We start from the raw sequence: 24,356 nt of genomic DNA, 5'->3' as shown, positions 1-24,356 counted from the left end.
TTGCTCCTGTGGGGTCCCTCCCACGGGAGACAATCCTTGATGGGTCTCTCCAGCGTGAGTCCATCCCTCGAGCAGCAGTTCTTCCCAAACTGCTTCCCGTGGGTCACTCCTCCATGGGTTGCAGTCCTTCACCAATGAGCTGTACTGATGTGGGTCCCCCACAGGGGCCACAAGTCCTACCTGGGAAAAACCTGCTCCAGCGTGGGCTACCCTCTCCATGGGCTGCAGGTCTCCAGCAGGACCCTGCTCCATCTTGGGCTTCCCACGAGGTCACAGCCTCCTTTCATGCATCCACCTGCTCCAGCATGGGCTCCTCCAGGGGCTGCAGGTGGGTCTCTGTACCCTGATGGTCCTCCATGGGCTGCACCACGGGCTGCAGGGGCCTCAGCTCTGGCACCTGGAGCATCTCCTGCCCCTCCTTCTGCACTGACCTTGTTGCTGCATTGTCGTTCACATGTTCTCACGCAGCTCTTCCCTGGCTGGAATTCTTCCTGTGCAACAACCTTCTGTTCTTAACTATGTTATCACAGAGGTGTTACTGTCACTCCTAATTGGCTTGGCCTTGGCCAGAGGAAGGAAGCCCACCCTGGAGCCAGCTGACACTGGCTCCATGGGACAGGGGAAGCTTCTAGCAGCTTCTAACAGAAGCCACCCCTGTATTTTCCCCCCCAGACCAAAATCGAGCCACAGAAACCCACTACAGTAACAAATCTGTGAATTAATGCAGCCAATAGTTTGTGGTAATGGTTGTTTATATGTTGTTTTTCTCTGATTGCAGGATGGACGCTTGACATTTTTTCCAGGAAATCAGACTGTGGATTTACCTTCCATAAATTTTATGAAAAGATATGGCACTGTCTTTCTCAATGCCTATACCAATTCTCCAATTTGTTGTCCTTCGCGTGCAGGTAAAAGCAAGCAAAACATCAGATAAATGCTTGCACATGTCAATTTAAATATGTGGTAATGATGGGAAATGTCAAAACTTTTAATTGAGGGGGACTTGTTTTGTTTTTCCTTTTATTTTCTAGTTTATGTCTGAATTTTTACAGTATTCTCCTGTTTCATCTGTTTCTCTTTCCTGTTGCTTATGCTTCCTCCTTTCTTTTCATTTTTTGTACTGTTTTTTTCAGGTAAGTGTAACCTCCCAAATCTTTTCGCAAACTCCACTGAAGCTTCAAATTTTTAAAAAATCATAGAATCACAGACAGGTTGGAAAAGACCTCTGAGATCATCAAGTCCAACCCTTGATCCAACACCCAGGTGGTTACTAGACCATGGCACTAAGTGCCACATCCAGTCTCATCTTAAAAACCTCCAGGGATGGTGAATCCACCACCTCCCTGGGCAGCCCATTCCAATGCTAATTACTCTCTCTGTAAAGAATTTCTTCCTCATATCCAACCTAAACCTCCCCTGGCAGGGCTTAAGACCATAACCTTTTGTCCTGCTGCTGGTTGCCTGGGAGAAGAGACTGATGCCCACCTGCTACAACCTCCTTTCAGAAAGTTGTAGAGAGTGATGAGGTCTCCTGTAGCCTCCTCTTCTTCAGGCTAAACAAATCTTCAGGATTTGTAGCGAAATCATTGATTTGTCTGCTGCAATGCTGAAACTACACTCAGAACTACTCTCCCATTCCAATACAAAGTTAATAAATATCTTTCCTGTTCTTGGCAAAAAGTAATAATGATAGCTGAATAAAGTGGTGGCTGTTATCACTGTCTTCCAATGACATTTATTCCAAACATACTTTTAGATACATGATGAATCTTTCAGTAGCTTTAATTGAATTCTTCAGGATTTTTCTTTACTTAATGCACTTGTTTTTCTTTGTTCAATTTTAGTTGCAGAATTTTCTGGGAAGATAGAAAGAAACTGTATTCCTCAATCTTAAAATGTGTCTAGTCCTTTCAGTTGCAAAGACCCTCTCTCATCTGTAGCCGTGAGGGGGATCCTTTCTCTCAAAGCATACACTGGAAGAAACAGCAGGCAAAGGCTGTCAAATATAGTTTTACATTTTTAGTGTTCACTTTATTGATAACCTTTTTCTCAAGGTCCCATTTTAAGTGGGCGAGGTTACATGAACAAACAGGCTTTTTTTTATTTTTCTTGATTTTTGTATCTTTCAGCCAATTTTTGTTGCTGAGAGCAATAGCTTTGTGTTATTTAATCTTATTAAGTTTTGTGAATATGGCAGCTATTGCTCCCAGTGATGAAGACTGTGTAGCATTTTGGGTGGCTGTGGCCACTGGTCAGTCATCACATGTGGGGCTCTGAACCAGCAGGACAGCTTTTGTTTAGCCAGTGGCTTACAAAAAGCTGCAAGGAAGTGAGGGTACATCTCATATGGAGGTGTTGGGGATGATACCAGAAGACATGGTGGGAAAGAGGACTTTGGGGTGGGGAAAGAGGAGTATTGCCATGTGGGGTTGATGCACTATGCTTACAGGATATTTTTATTGCTTGTGGAATGGCTGAGTTTCATTTTAGGATTCCCTTTAACTCTAAATTAGTGAGTGAAAGAGTGAACAATTCTCAATAAGCAGCAAAGAAATAGGTATTGACTAAAACAATCTTCCCTTATAGTTCCTTTGCAACTCTTCCCTTGGTTTCATTTCTTCTTGGTATCTTAAATATTCTCACTTTGTTTCTGCAGCTGCTAGTGAAGCACATTACCTAAAAAGGATAAAATTGAGGACATATGGTATTTATGAAAATATTCTCATTCCCTTCACAAATATACCTAAACTCATATTAAAATCTGACTGTTGTAATGGGAAATAATAATCTGAAAAACATGTAAGTAGAGGACTGTTGGATGGGGATCTGTACTACCATGCCATTTTCTTTCAGAAATCAATAAGAATATTTTCTGGTCTAAGAAAACCTTGACTTAGTGATTGCTTAGCACCTGGAAGGATAGGACCTTCTGCAGTTCTGGGGATTATTTGAGTAAATTTTGTTACTTATATTGATTATGACAAAATTTGAAAGAGTAATACTTTGTATTTCTTGCTCTATTGGATCACAATGTGGACTTCTAACCTCTGTAATAATAAGAAGATTAATCCCTCCTCAAGTATACAGGTAGGGGGTACCAATTACTCATCAAAATTTTATTTTTTTCCCCCAGCTATGTGGAGTGGTCTTTTCACCCATTTAACAGAATCTTGGAATAACTTCAAAGGTCTAGATCCAGGTTACTTAACATGGATGGATCTCATGGAGAAGCATGGCTACCACACACAGAAGTTTGGGAAATTGGACTATACTTCTGGACATCATTCAGTTAGGTAATCAGATAGATTTTTCTGCTATGAAATGGACAGTAGTGAACAAACCATGTAATGATCTGTTACGTGATTTCTATCTCTGATTGAAATAGTAGTAGCTTTAATTTAAAAGAAATTGTGCTAGATACCTAACAGGGATCTGTCCTGCAGCTTTGTGCAGAAGCAAGCATATCCCATGGACCTGTATGTGGAAGGTGATATCAAAACTGGTTTTGCCCAACATGAATGATTATTTTTTATCACTGGTATTGCTTCCTAAGTGAAATTCATAAATTGCCTTGCTTTGAGACTTTGTTTCTGCCTTGCTTTGAGACTTCCTGGCTTCTGTGTTGTACTAGCAGTGTAAGAAAAGCAGAACAAAAAACCATAATTATAATAATTTAATATTAAATCTATCATCACAAAACATGAGAGGTTTTGTGGGGTTTTTTTGAAGACCATAAATGTTCACAGATTTGTGCTGTTGTGGTGGGTTGACCCTAGATGGACACCAGGTGCCCACCAAAGGTGCTCCATCACTGCCCTTCCCCATCTGGGCAGGGAAGAGAAAATATAATGGAAGACTTAATGCTGAAAATAAGGATATAGAGGGATCACTCAGGCACACAGGCAAAACAGACTTAACTCAGAAAAATTAATTTAATTTTTTGCCAATTAGAATTCAGAACAAGGCAATGAGAAGTAAAACCAAATCTTAAAACACCTTCCCCCACCCTTCCCTTCTACCTAGGATCACTTCGCTCCCAAATTCTGTACCTAATCCCCTCAGCAGCACAGGGGGACAGGGAGCGCAGACTGTGCTCAGTTCATCATATGTTGTCTCTCCCTCTCCTTCCTTCCTCAGGGAGAGGAGCCCTCACATTCTTCTGCTCCAGTGTGAGGTCTCTCCCGCAGGAGTCAGTCCTCCACACACTTCTCCAATTCCTTCCCATGGGCTGAAGTTCTTCACGAACTGCTCCACTGTGGGTCCCTTTCACAGGATGCACTCACATCTCCTCTGGCTGCTGATGCTGTGCAGATTTCCCCTCTCCTTCTTAAATATGTTATCCTGCAGGCACTACCACTGTTGCTGATCGGATCGGCCTTGGCCAGTGGTGGGTCCATTTTGGAGCTGGCTGGCATTGGCTCTGTCTGAAATGGGGGAGGTTTCTAGCAGCTTCTCAGAGTAGCCACCCTTGTAGGCCCCCTCTTACCAAAACCTTACCATGCAAAACCAGTAGAACTGTACTTCCTATACTTTAAAGCTTACTGTGACTAGGAATTACAAAAATTAATGAAACATAGTTAAACATTTAGAGAATAAGTGCATTATGTTAAAAAAAGAATAATCATAATATGTCTGGATAGCTAGGACAAAAAATGGTGTCTTCCTTCTATGTAGTTTTTATGAAGATGCTATATATCACTGATTAGTAATGATGTCTGTTGTTGAAATAATATAAAGAGTAGCTTTTTCTTTTATATTAAACAGGTTAAGAGTTCCCTCAATAAAATGAACTGTTAGAAGTTGGAAGGTGACATTAGTAGTTATTAGTATGTTCTATGTATACACTGCTTTTAATGACAAAATACTTGATAGATAGTATCCACTTCAGAATCTGGCCAAAGTAATACTTTCCTCTCAAGTTTAAGACTGTCAAAAAAGAAAAAAGCAAGCTTTTTTTCCATTTTTCTGTATACCAGTTCTGTGCTGCAGTAAGGGATTATTCAAATGACTTACAGCAAAACCTTCATGTTTACTTATTTTACCAGAGAGTGTACTTATTTGTATGTTTCTTATGCTTCTTACTTGTCACTGTCTGCAGCTCTTCTTAATAACTTAGCATATGATTATTATCAGATGGGTGTTCAACCTCTGTTCTTTTTTTCATTATTCTGCATTTTTCTCGATTTTATTTATTCTTTCTGGTGAGAAACAAGGTATAAAGTGCTAGAAAGTTATCCATTGCAGTATTGTTCTTATTCTTTGTGTCTCCTGGTATGAATGTTGCGAAATTCTTCTCTCTGGCAAGAAACAACATTAAGATGGTTGCTTATGGGTATTTGTATATTTGTAGCATAGAGATTATTGTGACTATCTCAGGCATTCATACTTTTCAAAATAGTCTTAAGAGCATACTGTAAAGTGCCAGTAAGAGATGATTCTTTGAGATGGCAAAGGGACAGATTTTGTTCTGTGTAATGAAGCAAGACAAAAGATTCTGTGGGTGAATCATGCTCCAGCATTTCTAGAATTGATTTTTAGTAAAGTAATATTACCCAACAAATGAAAATTATCTGCTGTAATATACATACGCTTGTACTTCTCTTCTGAATCACTTTTGTGCAGAGAAAATTCTGTGTTGCCTAAATACTACTAGTATACATTCACCCTACCCTTCACTGAGATAGAAGAAATGTAACATAACATTGAAATATGTTTAATCTATAAAGTCACTCCAGGTTTAAAGAAGAGCAGCTCTAAATAATTCTAGAATTTCGTGACTGTTCATGTGATAAGTGGAACACGAGGTGGCACTGAAATAAAGTTGTATGTAAGTGCCTGGATTCTAGAAGTAGTGCTTTCATTGTCAGCCATCATAGGTGAACTCTGACTCCAGACTGAGGTGTGCGAAGCTGAACAAGTAGATACTCCTTAGTTCTCAAATAAATTCTATTGTGTAAGAAATAATGCAAAGAAAACTGTAATGTAAGACTATATAGAAGAGGAATGTAATTTTTATGTTGCTTAATTTTTTTATGTTGGTAAAGTGTGCCAGCTCACAATCTCATAGCCACAAACATACAAATACTAGTTCATGTTCAAATAGTCTGAACAGGATTTCTGGCATGTCATAGGGTAACTGATGTCACCTGATGAGATCTCTCCTATTTTTGTGTTGATCGGCAGTGATGAAATGGCGTTTTGCCTAGGTATTTTACACTTTGTGGAGTGAGAAGTTGATACGGTGTGATATTTTAACATGAAATCTTGGTGGCTTTAGTCTACAGGAACATTAGGCAAATACCCTTTTTGTTAACTTATTACGGCTATCCTATTTTACTCTTCTCATTCGAATAACAGAAAGAGAAATGGCATACAGAGTGCACGATGAACTGGTTGCCATTCTACTGTCAGAATGCTGCTGACCCATCATCTGTACAGTGATCTTAACATTGAAATCCCCTTCTTCAGTACTGATCTGTTTTGCTGATGTCATTCACGTTCCCTCACTATTGGTGCTTTAAGCTTGCTCTCATTATGTCTGGTACTCTCACATTTGCATAGTTCTCATTGTATTATTCTAAATTCTAATTTTGTCATGAGTCTTTACAGATGAGAAACAAATTAAACCAGTTCAGTGCTTTTCAAAATCGCAGATCAGTATCAGTGGAGTTACATTGGTGTGCTTTTATGTTCCTCATTCTGGCATGTAGGGATGTATCTACTTCAGTGATAGGGTTTGAGTCTCACAAACAGAAATTATGATATAACCATATAATGACATCATGTTTGCATAAGTCTTAGTCCCATGAGGCTAAATTTAGGCACTTCAGAAATAATAGGAAAATACTGTGAAGTCTATGGTATTGCAGTTTTCAATTATCTTTTTTTTCTATGTCTTGACCCTACCTTTTCGCCTACTACAAACTTTTTATACGTTTGTTTTGACTTTCCGTTCAGTGAAAGTTTGAGATCTGTACTTAATGTTATTTGAATAAGTGCAGGTAGTGGTTGAGAATAAATGAAAATAAACCCATAGTTAGTCTGCCTTTTTATGCCTACACAAGACAAATTTGAAAATGGCAGTTTACAACATCTTTAATCTAAAAAATGAAAACTACAAATACAATTCCTCAGTCAGAGAAAAGTGCACATCTTGTTCCCAGCATGGCGTCTGTGTAGACATTTGAAAACCCTAAGTAGCCGGTAATCTCTCAACAGTGTAGAGGACTTATAACAAAGATTCCTGTTTGTTGTGGAGATAATTAAAATGTCCTGCTGTTTTAATTTCCTGTTAAAAGGGAGACTAACAAAGGGACATAGGCAGGCAGTATTATCTCTTTAGAAATTTTTCTTAAGCATATATGTTGCTTCTTTGGACAATAAAACCACTTCTGCTCCCTAGTCCCATATTTACCTATGTAAAAAAAAACTTGTTCACTTTTCTGCTTCAACAGGTTAGGTGACATAAATCAATTCTACTTTGTTCTAACCTATTGCGAATAGTTAATTGCTAACACAAATCATCTCTCTAACTATGGAAGTTTACGTATCTTAAAAATACAAATGTATAATGAAAAGGAGCCACTTGAATGTGACTTGCTCAAAAGATAATTTTTCATAGTTGTGAATTAATGAGATTTGGAGAAGAGGGTTTCTAGGAAATATATACTAACACAGTGAAAGAACTGAATCTTCAGCCTCTGGACTGTAGTATACATCAAACCTCTGCTTCCTGTCAAAAAGACTCCATGTATGCTTTTGAGTATTGATGGCTATTTCACTTAAAATAAGTGTAATTACTGACTCTCATGTAGTCACTTTCATTTGGGTCAATAGTGATGGTAGTTCATTATGCTGTGTCTTCAATGTTACATTGCTATATCCTTTATATATGGCTTTTTTTGGTTGTATATTTGTTACAATCACTGGAGTACTATCTGCTATCAAAGGAGATGTGATCTCTTTTCATTCCCATTGAAAAAGTGGAAAATTGACATTAACTTCCAAAGGTCTTAAATAATTATCTGTCAAGTCCTTGCTCTTTCATTTTAAACTGTAGATTTGGATCTAGTATTGCACTCTTTTTCAGTACTCCACCTGACTTTTTGAAGAGCCTTATTTTGGCATGTCCTGTTCTGCCTGAGGATTAGTTTTCCTCTTGGATGTGTCAGAATGACTCCTTTGTTGCTCCAGAATGTGGAAAGGGTCTGAAGTGGGATTTTATTGGAGTTTTTTTGTGGGAGTGGTTTTGGTTTGGATTGGGTTTTTGAGTTTGGTTTTTTGGTTTTGGGTTTGGGTTGAGTTTTTGGGGGGGATTTTTTTGTTTTTCAGTTTTGAGAGGATTTTGTTCTTTTAATTTGATCCTAATCTCAGTCTGACTGGATAATCTGACTGGTTTATGGTCTACATAATATGTTTTTATGTTTAAGTCAGTATTATGTCATTAGATGCAATTTTACACATGCACTCCTTTACCATAATTTCATTTCAGTGTTTGTGCAACATGCTTTCTCTGTGGACCATCTAGCAACCTTTATTTATTTTAAGTAATTTGTTTAAGCCTGTTTAGCTTGGAAGTGTGAGCCTAAACAAGAAGTTAAAACAAAAAAGAATTGTTACAGATAATTCTGAATAGCTTTTCTGGAGGTTAAAAGTGCACTGGTAAAATTCCTGTGGGGATAAAACTGGTTAGGTGCTCTCTAAACAATAATAGTGCTTTGTTTGGATTTAAGTGTATGATCAAATTTTCAGCAGTTTCATACTTCCTTTTAGAATTTCTTTAGTTTTACTGAAATTGCCATGAACAAGATAAAGATTAGTCAAGGTCGTAGATGGGCTGTTTCCTCCCTCAGTTGTAGCATCATTCATTCTAGCAAAGAAACAAGGACATCTGCAACTCAGATTTCCCAGTGTTTTGGAGAGGTAATAATTGTCATGGCATTAGAAAATCTGTTCCAAAAGTATTTTATCATTAAAATACTGCCTTTTTTTCCCCCCCCTTCTTGCTTTCTCTGCATGCTTCTCCTCAATAGCATTTATCAACTACATTTAAGTAAATGAACAAGATAAATCACTCTTACAGATTTTTGTCTTAAGTGTGTTTAAAAATGTTGTTTCTAAAGGCAGCCTCACCGGGCAAGTTATTTCTCATTGAATCCTTTTCAATAACAAAAATCTAAGGCCCTCCTTACCAAAAAAATAGCATGTGAATCCATGCCGGAATGCAGAGCAGTGTCAATAAGATGGAGATGCTATTTCTAAATATTATTCTTTAGATGTGAGAAGAGCCTTTCTGACATGAAGTGATAATAAATAAGAAAGAAGATTCAGAAGCAGGAAAAAAAGGCTGAAAGTTGGAGTATAAAATAGAGGCACAATAACTATAGCTCAATTGAATAACAATTTTCCTTTAGGTAGGAATTACAGATAGATTGCAGCTAAAAGTATAGGAAAGGTTTTCAGGAATTCATAATGCTTTTTGCTTGGAGGAAAAGTGAAGAAAACATTTTCTGCTGAGTATGTATCTTGTGTATGTATTTTCAGTAACCGTGTGGAAGCTTGGACTAGGGATGTTCACTTCCTGCTCCGGCAAGAAGGGAGACCCATGGTAAATCTTACAGGTGATAGGAAGCGGGTTAGAGTGATGGAAGCAGATTGGCGGAATACTGATAAAGCAGTAAACTGGATAAAGGAAGAAGCTGTTAACCTTACTCAACCATTTGTTCTTTATTTGGGACTAAATTTACCACACCCATACCCATCACCCTATGCAGGAGAAAATTTTGGATCCTCTACATTTTTAACATCTCCCTATTGGCTTGAAAAGGTATGTGAAGATGAAATTTCAATATGAATCTACTAATAACTGTACTTTTTACATACAGTATTTTATTCCTGATTTTTCAAGCCATACCCAGTTTTCATATTTCAGTATACAGTAAGAAAGGTGTTAGATTTCTGATTTAAGGTTAGGCAAATAGAAGGGAGAAATTCCTCTCTGTTGTAGGAAAGAGTTTGTAGCAGTAGTCACTGAATCAATAAAGAAGTTTGGAGTTGAATGGCCAGATATGTAAAAAGAACAAAATTATAGCTGTCAATTATTTTCAATTAGTGTCTGAAGTTCATTGTTACGAATATTCTGTATTCTTCTTGTTATAAATGATGTTATAGGTAACCATTTTGTCTGAGTTTTACTGTGAAAGATTAACTTTTCCTGCAGTATGAACCTAGACCACGAAGCAAAATAAGACACAACAGAAGTCTGTCTTTTTTGTTAACTTTTCCTGTGCTACTGTAGGTTTGCAATGGTTTTAGAGCACAAAAAAGTCCCGTTACGTCTGTATGTGTAAAGCTAACAAATACCACTCCATTTCAAAGAAGAAATACTTTTTCCTCTATTTCGTATGGTCTCCAGTGGCCATTATCTGCCATAAAATATGAATGTGTTACAACAGATTTCATTGCAGAAAGGCATGAAATATTCTCTGCAGCTGAAGCACTAGAATTAGGTTAGGAAAGACTTTATACCTCAGAAAAACTCTCCATATGCAGTGTGTATAATTTGTGGCCTTCTCTAGTGGAGAACTGATAAATATCTAGGTGCACCAAAAATACAAATACTTACAAAAAAAGATATACAAATGAAGGTTGTATTTCTTTGAATTTCTTTGTAATAGTGAGGATTGTGGGTTCTTTTGGGAATGGTGAAAAGTTTGTGGGGAGAGGAAGAACATGGAGAAAAAACCCTTCATTTACAAAAACAAGATCTAACTTAGTTATTAAGGAAAACTTGCTAGGTGCTAATTGCTAGGTTAGGTGTGTCTTGGGAAGGGGGGGGTACCATTTTCAAGTCACAGATAGAGTTATAACATCTCTGACAAATTTTTGTGTCATCCTTAATTCAGTTAGAGAGAGAACTTAAACTCCATAGTTTGCTGAGGTCCTTTGCACAACTACATATACATACTGTGTAGTGTGAACTACATATTATCATTTATTGAACACTGGCTGGTTCTTCTGGGATGTAGCTGTATTTTGGTCATGAAGAAGCAGTCTTTGAAAATCACAGAGATAATCTCATGAAGAAGTTTGATTGCATAGATGAAGAACTGAATTAAATGTCCTGTTTACTGGGGCTCTAATACAGAACAGAGTATCAACATGCTATGTTTGTGAAACCTTGTGTTGTTAAGCAGATGGTCCCCTGTATTTTGCACAAGCTGTCACTTTTTCAGGGCATCTGGCTTCTTTCCTAGCTATGGATTACTATATACAGACAAAAGGATTATGACTTTGTGCATCCAGGTTGTAGTTCTGTAGAAAAGAATCATGGGTAGAGAGGGACACTTTTTGCTCCCATTATATCTTAAGAAGCTAATAAATACAATTTGAGAAGTCTAAAATGTAACTTTATGTAACCAAGTACCTTAAGCAGTAGGAAGATGACTGCAGCAGTTGTCTGCTATTATTTTATCTTCCATGATTTCTTCTAGCAGCCTATTTTCTGTAGAGCCTAAGGAAACTTAGATTTTGGTGTGTTTGTTTGAGTATTACAAAGCCAGGTTTTATGCCTGTGGGCACTTTAACTCTTGCAGTCTTATCAACTTGTTTAGCTGTCAGTCTGTTCCTCCAAGTAACAAGTGATAGGATGAGAGGAAATGGCCTTGAATTGCACCAGGGACCATTTAGATTGGATATTAGGAAAAATTTCTTCACCGCAATACTTGGCAAGCACTAGAACAGGCTACCCAAGGTAGTGGTGGATTCACCTTTCTTGAAGGGATTTAAAAGACATGTAGATGTGACACTTGGGGACACGGTTTAGGTGGTGGGCTTGGCAGTAGTGGGTTAATGGTTGGGCTTGATGATCTTAGAGGTCTTGTCCAACCTTAATGATTCTACGATTCTATGGCTTAATACATCTGCTAGATATTAAGAGATAATATTGACATTGTGGAAGGTGGAATGTTGTGGGTATTGGAACACAAAGACATTAACATATGGTCAAAGATATACCATAGGCTCAAGAGACAGGCACCGTGCTACAAGCTCCCCAGGCAGCTCTTCATTATCCATACTTGGCCATGTGTTCCAATACAACATGGGATTGATACTCCAAGTAAACAGGAATGTAATGTTTCCAGGGACAACTTTGATCTGATTGCTTTTGTGCTGTACAGAGCCTCTTGGACAGTAAGTATCTCAGTTATTTTGTCAGGAACCAGTGTTGCCCATGTTTGGGGCCAGCCGAGTTGTGGAGCTGTGACTGCAGCCCCGGGAATGTGCTCCACAGACACTGGAGTTGCTGTGCCATAATCTAGTCCTCGGATCTGTTTGTTAGAGATTTTCAGAGGTAAACAAAGGCAACAGGTGTGGGTTTAGTTTTTAATAAATTTAAGTTTTCCATACTAAGATTACATCTTCTCTGCTTTTGTGGTAATTTGTGCTTTAAGTCTACTATATAGAAATTATTAACTGTTAAATACAGCACTTACATAAGGGAATGCTTATAGGTATGACAGCCTAGGCTAAATGTATATGTCAAACTTGGAGGCCCTAAATCTAGTACTGCAGCACGCAATATCTGTGAGTATGCCAGTTTGAATACACATATCCATCACTACTTGAAATTTATTGGCTTCTTAGTTTCACACTGATCTTGCATTTCTTTATAAGTAAATGGATTGACATCTGTAGAAACAAGTAGAAAAGTATTAGAAAATTGGATTAATATAGTCAGTTCTTTTCTTCAAGATGTCAAGACTTGTCATCACTGTCCTGGAGACTTTCCCAGACTACATGAATTTCCATGTTGTCCCACATAACACCCAATATTTTTGTTCCATGAGGTTTATAGTTGTCATACAGTTAATGAGACACTATGCCAATACTTCTGTACTTACTCGGGAGTACAGTTCTAGAAGACTGTTCTGTGCTCTCTCTCTTAAAATAATACAACAGCTGGTAAAGCACACATTTCTGGCTCCTAGCCTTAGTTTCTAGATGATTTTTTAAAATTACTTGCTACCTGTGGAAGCCGCAGGGAAGTACAGACAAGGTAGCAGCACCACATAACAGATAAGCAGGTGGTGTTTCCTGGACTGTAAACTGAGAACTGTGCATTTATGTGAAAAAGTTTTTAATTAAATCTGTGTTAAAAAAATATGTTTTATTCAGTTGCTAAAGTGATGGTTATTTCCTCTTATTTTTAGGTAACCTATGAAGCTATTAAAATACCTAAGTGGTCTTCTCTCTCCGAGATGCATCCAGTAGACTATTACTCATCGTACACCAAGAATTGCACAGGAGAGTTTACAGAGGAAGAAGTGAGAAACATTAGAGCATTTTATTATGCTATGTGTGCAGAGACAGATGCCATGCTGGGTAGGTAATATTTCATTATACAGTGAGTTTTCTAGTTTTGGTTTTTTAAGGAAAATGCTGATAGGGCTGATCCTTGGGGAAAAATAGAAAACAAACCACCTCAATTCAGACCTGGGAGTAAGTCATGTGGATGTTGCTTAATCAATCATAAGCTATCCCATTATGACAAATAATGGGATAGCTTATAAGGTTCTTGCAAGGTGAATTCAGTGCACTCTGAAAAGTGATCACAACCACAAGTCAGAGGCTCTGTTGAAAACCAGCAGCAAAACATTGTACAAACCCATGTACAAGAGGAACTAAATGCTCTTTGATTAAATGCTAACTGAAATAATGGAAACATTTTTGTGGAGGAGACAGACTGGCAAAGAGCTGAAAGGAAAGATAATTTTAGTGCATAAGTAGTTCTTAGAGATTGATTTCAAATGCATAGACTGGATAACAGCTGTTACACGTAGACTAAACAATAAGGTTACATTTGGAGTGTCCCTTAGCAGCATATTATTGACAGTTAAGAAATAATTCATTGGACTTTCAGAATTCTTCCTAGTTTGCCATAAGGTCTACATACACAAAAATGACAATGCAAATTGGTCTTAATTTATTTTATTTCTTACTTTGAAAAGTGACCATGAATGAACAAGAATTTACTTGCCTACTAGTATAAAATTCATGAATAAATAAGCTGATCTTTTAGACATGTTAGGCTGATAAATTGAATTCAAAGACACAGAATTGCTCTTCCTCATTTTATGAATGAAAAGAGATCAGTGGAAGCCTGACAGTTTTAGGGAATGAAGGGATTGCAAGCTGGGGTGTTCGTTTTGTAATGTATTTTGACAAATTTGTTTAAGAAAGAATCATTCTAGTGTTTTAATATTTAAGATGCATAAGTACTTTGCTTAATTACTGACTTCGTTGATCTTGGCCCTGTCTTTGTTGCACAAATGTACATGCAAAAGGAGAGGAGTGTATGTCATATCTTCATTGCACAAATGTATGTGCAAAAAGAGAGGAGATTTCAGCCCTCTGACTAGGAGAATTCCTAGAGGTTTACATGCTGCTTTGCAGGTACAGAAGTTGGAAGAAGTATTTTCAATGTATTTTCAGTACCTTTTTGTTGTTGCAGGTGAGATTATTTCAGCTCTCGGAGATACTGGGCTTCTTAGAAAAACAGTCGTTATATTCACTGCAGACCATGGAGAACTTGCTATGGAACATCGTCAGTTCTATAAAATGAGCATGTATGAAGGAAGTTCCCATGTTCCTCTTTTAGTTATGGGGCCAGGTGTAAAAGAACAGCAGGAAATACCAAATGTAGTATCTCTTGTGGATATATATCCTACTATGCTTGGTGAGTTAAGTAATTTCAAATGAAATTTTTTTTCCCAGTTACCATTATTATGCATTTGTATTATAGTCAGAATTATGCCTCCTTGGATGCATTTTAGATATGTATAATCCTTGCTAGCCTTCATACCTAACAGTTTACTATAGAAACTTGTCTCAGTCTGAGGAGACTGGAGTGTTTGCTAAAGAGGATGAGTTATGAGATATACCGAACTCCTCTCTCTCAGCAACTGTAAATTCAAAATTAAGGGGCTTTAGTCGAGGAACTGTGGAAAAAAAACAGAAGAAATAACAACCCTTTCTTAAAAGATATATGTATGTTGGCAAAAAACTGTAACAGAACACAAAAAAAACCTAGACAGTAATCCTAGGAAAAAGAAAAGTCTGAATGAATACTTCTCTGTCCTTCAGCGCAGTTCTAATCGTGGCCTGCAGGGGGCGCTGTTGGGTCACTGGAGGTGCAGAGCCTGCAGTTCTCTGTGTTGGCCTGCAGGGGGCGCTGTTGGGCTCTGGCGGTCACCACACAGGGAGGGGTCTGGGGGTTGGTCTCAGGTCGCAGGAGGAGCCGAAAAGAAAATGGGGAACCCTACCCCCAGTGGAAGGAAGGGGTAAGGAAAGCAGTTCACCCCACAGGACTCACTGTGGTTCTCAGTTGATGGTGCCCCAAAAGCTCCTCCTTTTCTCCCAGCGAGCACGGAGAATGAAAACACAGCAGGTCGGGGCTGGAGACAAAAGACAGCTCGCAGGCAAGTTGAGGTCAGCAGTCAGGGCTGACCAGGATGGGAAGCCAGACAAACAGGCTTCCAGACCTTCTCTCCAAATGCCCCGAACACAGACCCTGTCTCCGTCCTCAAAAGAGAACCCAGCAGTTTGAGTCTCTCCTCTGTCCGGACAGCCAGCTCCCCCCAGCCTCTGATGGGCCATTTGCTAGGAATTTGGCCAGATCTTTTGTAAAGCTAATTGACTCCCTTCCCCCCATTCACTCCGTTTTTTTCTCACAGTGGAGCAGGGGAAGAAAAATTCTCCTGAATTTCTAACCTGTAACAAAACTACAGTGTAAATGCATCCAGAGATGAGATTAAACCTGAAAGGATGGCAGGTTCATTAGCTTATCAAAGGAATGTCTTTTATGAAGAGCGTATGGAAGAACAATAGGCTTTGTATAAGAAATATACAATTGATCTGGGCAAGGAAATAAGATATAATAATGGATATCCATTCTTACCTTATTAGATATGAAAGTATTTAGTGTGGGACAGAGACTCAAATGAAAAGAACTGACGTAAAATTACTTGGATGGAAATTACTTTTAAGAATGAAGTTTTAAACAGTTGTCTGTGATAAATCATGCAAGATGACTCTCATTGAAACTAAACATCAGGTGAAGTTGCCATTTGAGACTATATGTGATCTTTTAGGCTACCAATCAGAAAAGCGTTCTTTTCAAGCCAGTCTGCAAAGCTTTCTCTCTAAGATGTGTCACGTGTACACTGCAGTTGGCTGAGAGAACATGGGGCAGTAGATAAAACTGTACTTCTAGCAGTGAATGTCAGCAAAAAATCCTGTTATCCAGTTGAAAATAGGATATAAAATCTGAGTGCCTTTTTCTTTCAAATTTAATATCAAATCCTCTGAAGAGTCCTTAAGGTTCTCCTTCAAGAAGAACAAGGACTGGTTTGATGAAAACAATCAAGAGATCCAGGAATTGTTGAGGAAGAAGAGAACTGCTCACCAAGTACACCTTGCTCAGCCATCTTGTCATGTAAGAAAAGCAGCCTTTCATCTTGCATTCAGCAAGCTCCAACAGAAACTCCGAGACATCCAGAACAAGTGGTGGCTCAATCTAGCAGGAAAAATTCAATTGTGTGCTGATACAGGTGATTACAGAGGATTCTATGAGGTCCTGAAAACAGCATATGGGCCTCCATATCAGGTCCAAAGCCCTCTACCCAGCGCAGAACAAAGGACTCTATGTAACCTTTGTTGACCTCCCCAAGGCTTTCAATACTGTGAGCAGAAAAGGTCTGTGGCAGATTTTGGAACATTTAGGTTGTCCCCCCAAGTTCCTTAAAATGATCATCTGTGCTGGTTTAAAAGTTAACCAGCAGGGGAAATGAACTCAGCTCAAAAGAGAGATTGCAAGTCAGAATAACAATTTAATAAAATAATACAATAAGCACGACTACACAGACAAGCAATTGGTCTCAACCCACAAAACCCAAATGTACAACCTGGCACCCCAGGGCACAAAAAAAACGGTGTTCCCTGGCCCCCCCCCCGAGTCCAAAGCAAACGGAGAGGGGAAAAAAAACCCCTGCTGGTGGGAGAGCTGCTGCAGTCCGGCCAAAGTGGTGATTGCAGTTCAGTTGAGGGTGGTGGTGTCAGTCTGGCTGAGAGCGGTGAGCTGCAGTCCTCCTCTGGATCCCACAAGAGGTGGAAAGGTTCTGAAACTCCAGGTTTATATATTCTCCAGCTCAGGCAGCAATGCTTAGCCCCTCCCCCAGAGCGGGGAATTCCATAAAAGGATGCTCAATCCTTCCCTCAGAGTGGGGAATTCCATAAAAGGGTGTGAGGGTGCTCAGTCAGGGAATTCCACAAAAGGGCATGAGGACAGGAGCATGGGGGGGGGCACCTCGCAGGCCTCTACTGACAACAGTTTCTGGGAAATGGCATGGAGGGCTATAGAATACACAGTTTTGGGCTACACCCATCCAATGATGAATCGGTCCCAGCTGTTCTAACTAGGACATCATCTCACTCCATGAGGATCAGCATGGCCAAGTCAGATATGGTGATACACTTTCTGAGCCCTTTCTGATAACTAATGATGTGAAACAAGGCTGTGTTCTTGCACCAACTCTATTCACAGTCTTTTTCAGCATGATGCTCCAAAGGGCCATGGCAGACCTCGATGAAGAAGATGGTATCTACATTCGATACCGTACTGATGGGAGCCTATTCAACCTAAGGCGACTGAAGGCCCACAGTAAGACCTTAAACCATCTTGTCCGGGAGCTGCTTTACGCTGATGACACCACCTTTGTTACCGACACAGAAGTAGCTCCACTGCTACTTTAACATCCTGCTTTGCTGAGGCTGCTGAGCTTTTTGGGCTGGAAGTCAGCTTAAAGAAGACAGATGTTTTCTATCAACCTGCACCTCAGGAAGTCTTCCATCATCCCATATCACCATTGGCGAATCAGAGCTCAGATCAGTCCAGCAGTTTAATTACCTGGGTAGCCTTATCTCCTCAGACTGTAAGATTGACAGAGAGATAGACAACAGGTTAGCAAAGGTATATAGTGCCTTCAGAAGACTCCATAAAAGAGTCTGGCGAAATAAACACGTGAAGAAAAGTACAAAGATCGGTGTTTACAGAGCTATTGTGCTGTCTGCTCTTTTATATGGATCCGAATCGTGGGTCGTTTACCGCCACCACCTGCAACTCCTAGAATGCTTCCATCACCGCTGTCTCTGTACAATCCTAAACATCCACTGGTCAGATTATGTGACCAATACATCTGTTCTAGAGCAAGCAGCAGTCACAAGTATTGAGGCCATGTTGCTGAGAACACAGCTGCGTTGGGTAGGACACATCTCAAGGATGAAGGACCACCACCTCCCTAAGATCTTGCTCTATGGTGAACTTGCCACTGGCTGCCGCAAGAGAGGAGCCCCAAAGAGGAGATACAAGGACTCCCTGAAACAACATCTCAGCCTTGGCCATATTGACCTTCGTACCTGGTCTACTCTGGCCTCCAGTCGGGAGACCTGGAGACACACCATCTATAACGCTGCTGATGCTTTTGAGAACACACACAGGATCACTCTCAAGGAGAAAAGACAATGCAGAAGGAATCGTGTCTTGCCGATAGCATTCAAGGAGTCTTTCTGTTGTGTCTTTTACAACTGGACTTGTCTGTCTTGCATTGGCTTCTTTAGCCACCAGCGCGCTTGTAGCAAATTTGGGTAGTGTCCTTCCCAAATCTTCATTTGTGAAGCCTAACCATGATGATGATGATGATGATGATGATGATGATGAAGTTATGGTATCATATGTAAAGAGTTAAAAATCTCTTTTTTTTCTTCTTTGTCCCTGTAACGGGGAAGGGGAAGACATATCAAGGAAAAAACAGGTTCGAGGGATTCTGGAGCATGAAAAGACCAAACACTGTTGCTGGTTGGCAAAATAGCTATTTATTATGAAGGGTGGCAAACAGGAAAAAGGGGAAAAACAGGCGCCTGAGGGAAAAGGATTAGGGCGGAGGAAAAAAGTGCACAAAAGACCCTAGAAAGAAGGCTCAACACCCCATACTCACCCAGGTGTCACCTATAAGATAATCTTACCCATCCTAACCAGTAATGAAGTCTCTCTGTGGCAGCTGCATGTTCCGAAGGGGTGGCAGGCTCCCACTTTAAGCAGGCGTCCCCGCTAAAAGCAACTTGGTCCATCATGAAGAGCCGGCACCACACCCAAAGGAAAACGTGTCTGTCTTTATAAAGTTCATTGAGAGCACCTGCCCCGGGGAGGCGTGGCCAGTACCGCCCGTCAGGGGTTCTCAGTCCCACCCCCTTGGTTATGTAAGTGCACCCCTCCTGCGCATGCGTGAGCACCTTGGAAATCCCCTCACGCAGGCGCAGTGAGTTGAAGGGGGTCTTTCCCAATTGAGGCTGGGGGAGAACCTTCATCACCTACTCATCACTTTGTCCTCCAAATGCCCTTGACGAGCCATTGACCAATCACAATAGACCAATTAAAACAGTTTACACAGAAGCTCTCCCTCCAAGGCCAAGTTCACTGCTTTATCAGAGGACTTGGCAGGAAAAACTATAAACTTCTGCAGGTGGCTAGGGCCAAACATAGACCAAAAAATAACATCCCAACTTCGTCCCAATACAGTCCCCTTTCCCCAAATGAAATAATTGGCCAGGTGGTTTAACATCCTTCTATCTTTTCCTCCTATTTCTCCCTCCGCCCCTCGGAACTCTGTGTGTGTAATCCTTTCCTTCTCTTCTGGCAGTTCCCCTTTTCTGTAAACTGAATATCAAAAAAGCATATATGTCGAGGTGACTGTGAAAATGTGAAGAACTACCTCTGTGGTCTATTATGTCCTCAGTTTGTATGCTACTGCTGGCTAATGAGGAAACAGATTTCAATCCTACTTTTGTGATAAATATAATCCCTTTGCTTTGTGGCGTCTAAGGGAAATAATCTCTCTTAAGACACCATCCAAATGCTTTGCTCAAGACTTCCACCTTTGGTGACTTTGTGAATAGGTACAGATATTTTGATTCCAGCAGAATCTGTGTGATACCTATAATTCACATGGAAGTGCAACAGCTCTTGCATTTTTTAACAGGATGTAACATAACCTTTCCTCCAGGCAACACGGGGTTTCTTGGTCTGTATGAAAGTACCTTTGGCTTTCTGTTGGGAAAGCAGGAACTGCTGAAGGTACCGGGAGCATTCTTTGCACATGCAGTTACTTCAACTAATAGCATTACTGATTTAGCATAACAGAAGAGCCTATATCCCTTTTTCATTTGTTTAAATGTAGTATGTATTTGTTCAAGGTTTTTGCCCATTCATTGGAAACTGCTGAGTTTACACATTACAGATCTTTCTAGCGCTTAGTCAGATGCTGGCTGGACAGAGGACAAAAAGGAAGATGTGTACTGATAAAGAAAGTCACCTATGGGCAATTTGTATGCGCAGAGTATTGCTACTGGGCATAGAACTGAAGATTAAATACTACCACTGTGCTCTGTGAAATGGAAGATGTTGAATTTTGAATGTCTATAGACGATGTTCAGTGTGATGATTAAAAAATTACTGTCATACCTGGTTTTTAGGACATGCTGAAGTTTAGGTGACATGATTGGGATTCTCGGTTATGTTTTAATATTGACCTGATCTTTGGGACCTAGAGACACTTGTGATGTAAGTTGATGCTGAGGAGCTTATGGATATTACAGCATCTTCTGAGGGTCATCTAGTGGGTTATGGAGTCACCAGTGTTTTCCATACATGCACTGTCTTGATACTACCTCTGATACCATCTTTATCTCCGGTCCTGCAAGAGAAGCAAGTGCCCCTGCTTCTCAGTTTCCCCACCAGTTACAGATGATAACCATAACAGCCACCTTTGTAAAGCATTTCAGTATTCACTGCTGAAGAATGCTACATAGCAGCTTAGCACTGTTATTGTTAAAGGAATGAATGCTACACCATATTGAATGTTGAGTCTTTTCGTACTGTGACATTCTTTTTCTCCTGTCTGGTGCAGTCAAAGCAGAAGAGAAATGTTTACAACCATGATTAGAAAATAAAAAAGCACCACCTATCAAAGGAGGTTATTGAGATTTCTTTTCACAAACTTCTGTTAGACATAGATGATAGTGAATTTAAACAGGATGGTGGGCAGCTTGCCCCGGGAAGTTCCCTAAAGTTTCTTCATTGTGTATTTTGGTGTTTCTTTGTTCTTCAAGAATAATAATTAGGAATGTACATCTTATTATAAAAATAAAATGTTCAGACAACTGTAGCATTGTGTTATGCTTTTTTTAATCATGGAAACTGCAATAGCATTTTGGTTTTTTATATCTTTCCTTAGATATAGCAAGAATTCCTGTCCCACAGAACCTCAGTGGATATTCTCTTATACCGCTGCTACATAAAAAGACTGAGAGTGAAGTGTCACCAAGAGGACCTCGGCCCTCTTGGGTGCTGAGTGAGTTCCATGGGTGCAATGTGAATTCTTCTGTGTATATGCTGCGAACTGGCAAATGGAAATACATCGCGTACTCGGATGGCTGTTCAGTACTGCCACAACTATTTGGTATGTTACAACTTTTATGTCCTGACTAACTCATTAATTTAATTAAATACAGTCCTAACTGGCTTTTTGTTTGTTCCAGATCTTACTGCTGATCCAGATGAGCTAACAAATGTTGCCATAAAATTCCCACTAATTGTACATTCCTTGGACAAAATACTCCGTTCTATAGTAAACTATCCAAAGGTTTCTTCTTCTGTTCAGGAGTATAACAAACGACAGTTTATCAGTTGGAAACAAAGTTTGGGTCAGAATTACTCAAGTGTTATTGCGAACCTTAGGTGGCATCAAGACTGGTTAAAGGAACAAAAAAAATATGAGAATGCAATTGACAAATGGCTCGGGGAGTAGACAGAAACAACCTGGATTTAATATGACTGAGGGTATGAAAACACTATGCATTTGTAATATTATACTGTATTTCAAGTATTAGAATTATTGTCTTATATAAGCTATTGAAAGTAAAGATTCCCAAACAGTTACTGCTTTGTGTTAGGGAACCAAAAGCATTTTATATAATGCCAGCATAACAAAACTAGTGGTTTAGATGTTATTGTTCTGTAACACTTAAATGTACACAGGAAGGATAATGTGTAAATACTAATTGTGTGTATGGAATATTTAGCTGATTACAAAAATACAGAGTATTAAGCATTAAAACTCAGTAGGAGTTTCCATTTATAAGGATGGAGTAAAGATTATAAAATCTAGTGAAGTAAGCTACCAGTTACAGTGGAATTTGTCGGATTGATTATAGGTCCACATTAAATACACATTCATCCACTTAAATACACATTCATCCAGTTAAAATATAATCAATAAGTTAATAACAAGTACTGGTCTGAACATAGATGTGGTTTATTCAAGTACTTAACTATGTCGGCGTTCCTGTATCATATACATGACTGACTCTCCATCTTATCAACATCTGACTGCTAGCCTCTTGCTTTTAGATCTGGTACTTACCACTCCCTGGTTGTTTAAAATTTCATAATGTGCATAGGCTCCTAATTGCATATGTGGAGGGGAATCTGATCTCTAGTCACGGTTGGAAAATAGAACAAAAAAACCAAAAATCTTCTGACCAAATCTGCGGGTAGAGTAGTTCTTTGAAAGGTGATAGTGTGATTTGCATAGCATAAGATGAAAACTGCATCTCTGTTATGCAGTTAGATTTTGCAAATAAATACTTGATAGGATCCCATTATTAAAAGATACCTCTGCCTGAATTAAGATGCAAATGAGACCATGTGCCAAAGTCAATAGTATGGTTTTATTTAGCAGTAAATATGAGGTAGAGAGAGAGAGAGAAGTAGAAAGAGAGAGAGAGAGAGAAAGAGAGAGACAGATTAAGTAGAAAGATAAAGATAAAGGTAAAGATAAAGATATCTTCACCACATGGGTTCTAACAGGGTCCTTCTGGTCTTCTCGGTGATGAGGGTCCCAATGTCGTGCTTTTTGGGTACCGCTTTTATGCAATCCAAGTCCCAGATATTCACAGGGAGTCTTGGATGTTCCCACAACTTGGGATGGCATGAGTGTAAGCAGTTGTTTTCTTTATCACAGCTTGCACAGTGGAATTTTGTCCAGTGTGCTAATTTCAAACCTTTACCTTCATTTATGTCTATAATTAATGCTTTCCTTTCTCACCGTTTTCCACAGTGGGAATCTTTGTTCGAGTAGGTTACCCAGATCTGTCTTACCAGACCTGGTTCTTATCACAAGTTCCAGTAGTGGTGGCTTATCTTATGGAAATTTCCTTCTTTGACAGTGTTTTGAAACAATTCATGGCATTCTTTAAGTCCTGTTGATGCTTTAGTGTGCATCAATGAGTGGAGAACTGAAACCTAAAATATAAACAGAGAAGACGGAATTGAAGCTTATAGGAAGAGTTAACATAAAAATACTATTTCACATTTTTCCAGGGATGTGACGAAAAACCAAAGTAGTTTTGGAAGAAGGTAGGATTTAGATAGTAATTCTTCTGCTTAAGGAGAAATATAACTATAGCAGCACTTAAGTTTGCTTATTCTTGATAATGGTGCTTGCTGCTATAGTACCAATTCAGAATGACATGCTTAATACATAAATCCTTTTCTAAATCTGTAATTAAATACCTAGCAGTAGCAGTAAGCTAGTAAGACTAAACATAAAAAGGACACATATTTTCTGATGGCTAAGCACTCCACGTGCATTCCATAAACAACTTACCACACTGGAATTAGGTATATACTGATGAGGGTTTTAACTATTTTCTGTCTTTGTGTCCACAGAACATGCTAACCTTATACAATTTGCTGCTATGGCAGAATTTTATTTTTTTATTATATATCATAGGAAAGGAGCAAACTAATAGTTAAAAAAGCCTTCAAACTCTGTAGCATATGCCATGATAAATCTGGTTAAAATGAGTTCAGGTAGGGATGAAATTACTTAAAATAAATGTGCTGCATAATTAGAGAAAGTATTTATGTCCATATGAATATTTGTTCAAGAGGGAGAAGAATAAAAAAATTGAGTGCTTTCCAGAGGTCTGAACAAAGTGCAGTACATTGTACAGAATACAGTAAAATAAAACTACGGTGAACTGGATGTGTTTTGGGTGTTATTTTTTTAATGCCTGAATGTTTTAGAAATTATATGAGGAAATTGTATTTTGTCACTTCTGTGGACAGTGCTTTCTTTGAAGACATGAGCTTTTAAGATGCACTAATGTTAGGTTTACGAAAGTGCCATTTTTGAGGTACTTTCTGAAATGGAAGAAAAATTGGGACAAAAACCTTCTTG

The 24,356-nt window shown here is 39.1% G+C and overlaps 1 protein-coding gene across 5 annotated transcripts in view; it reads left to right on the top strand.

The window, feature by feature from the left end:
• Positions 1–24,356, top strand: part of ARSK (arylsulfatase family member K) — a 44,807-nt gene that overhangs the window by 4,515 nt on the left and 15,936 nt on the right. For 2 of the 5 annotated variants that reach the window (XR_003530833.1, XM_027662959.1), the window contains exons 2-7: positions 779–908; positions 3,134–3,293; positions 9,544–9,826; positions 13,212–13,383; positions 14,513–14,737; positions 21,348–21,572. Coding sequence is in view for 3 of the 5 variants with exons in the window: in XM_027662959.1 (XP_027518760.1) it covers positions 779–908; positions 3,134–3,293; positions 9,544–9,826; positions 13,212–13,383; positions 14,513–14,737; positions 21,348–21,572 (1,195 nt within the window). In the remaining 2 variants the exon portion in view is untranslated. Of the gene's footprint in view, positions 1–772; positions 909–3,133; positions 3,294–9,543; positions 9,827–13,211; positions 13,384–14,512; positions 14,738–21,347; positions 21,573–21,651; positions 22,360–24,356 lie in introns of those variants that run through there. The other 3 variants (XR_003530832.1, XM_027662956.1, XM_027662958.1) reach the window with 3 other exon arrangements.

Source organism: Corapipo altera, unplaced genomic scaffold, assembly GCF_003945725.1.
Source record: "Corapipo altera isolate COAL_440 unplaced genomic scaffold, ASM394572v1 61167, whole genome shotgun sequence".
NCBI classification, from domain to species: domain Eukaryota; kingdom Metazoa; phylum Chordata; class Aves; order Passeriformes; family Pipridae; genus Corapipo; species Corapipo altera.
This window is presented reverse-complemented; position numbering and strand designations above follow the sequence as displayed.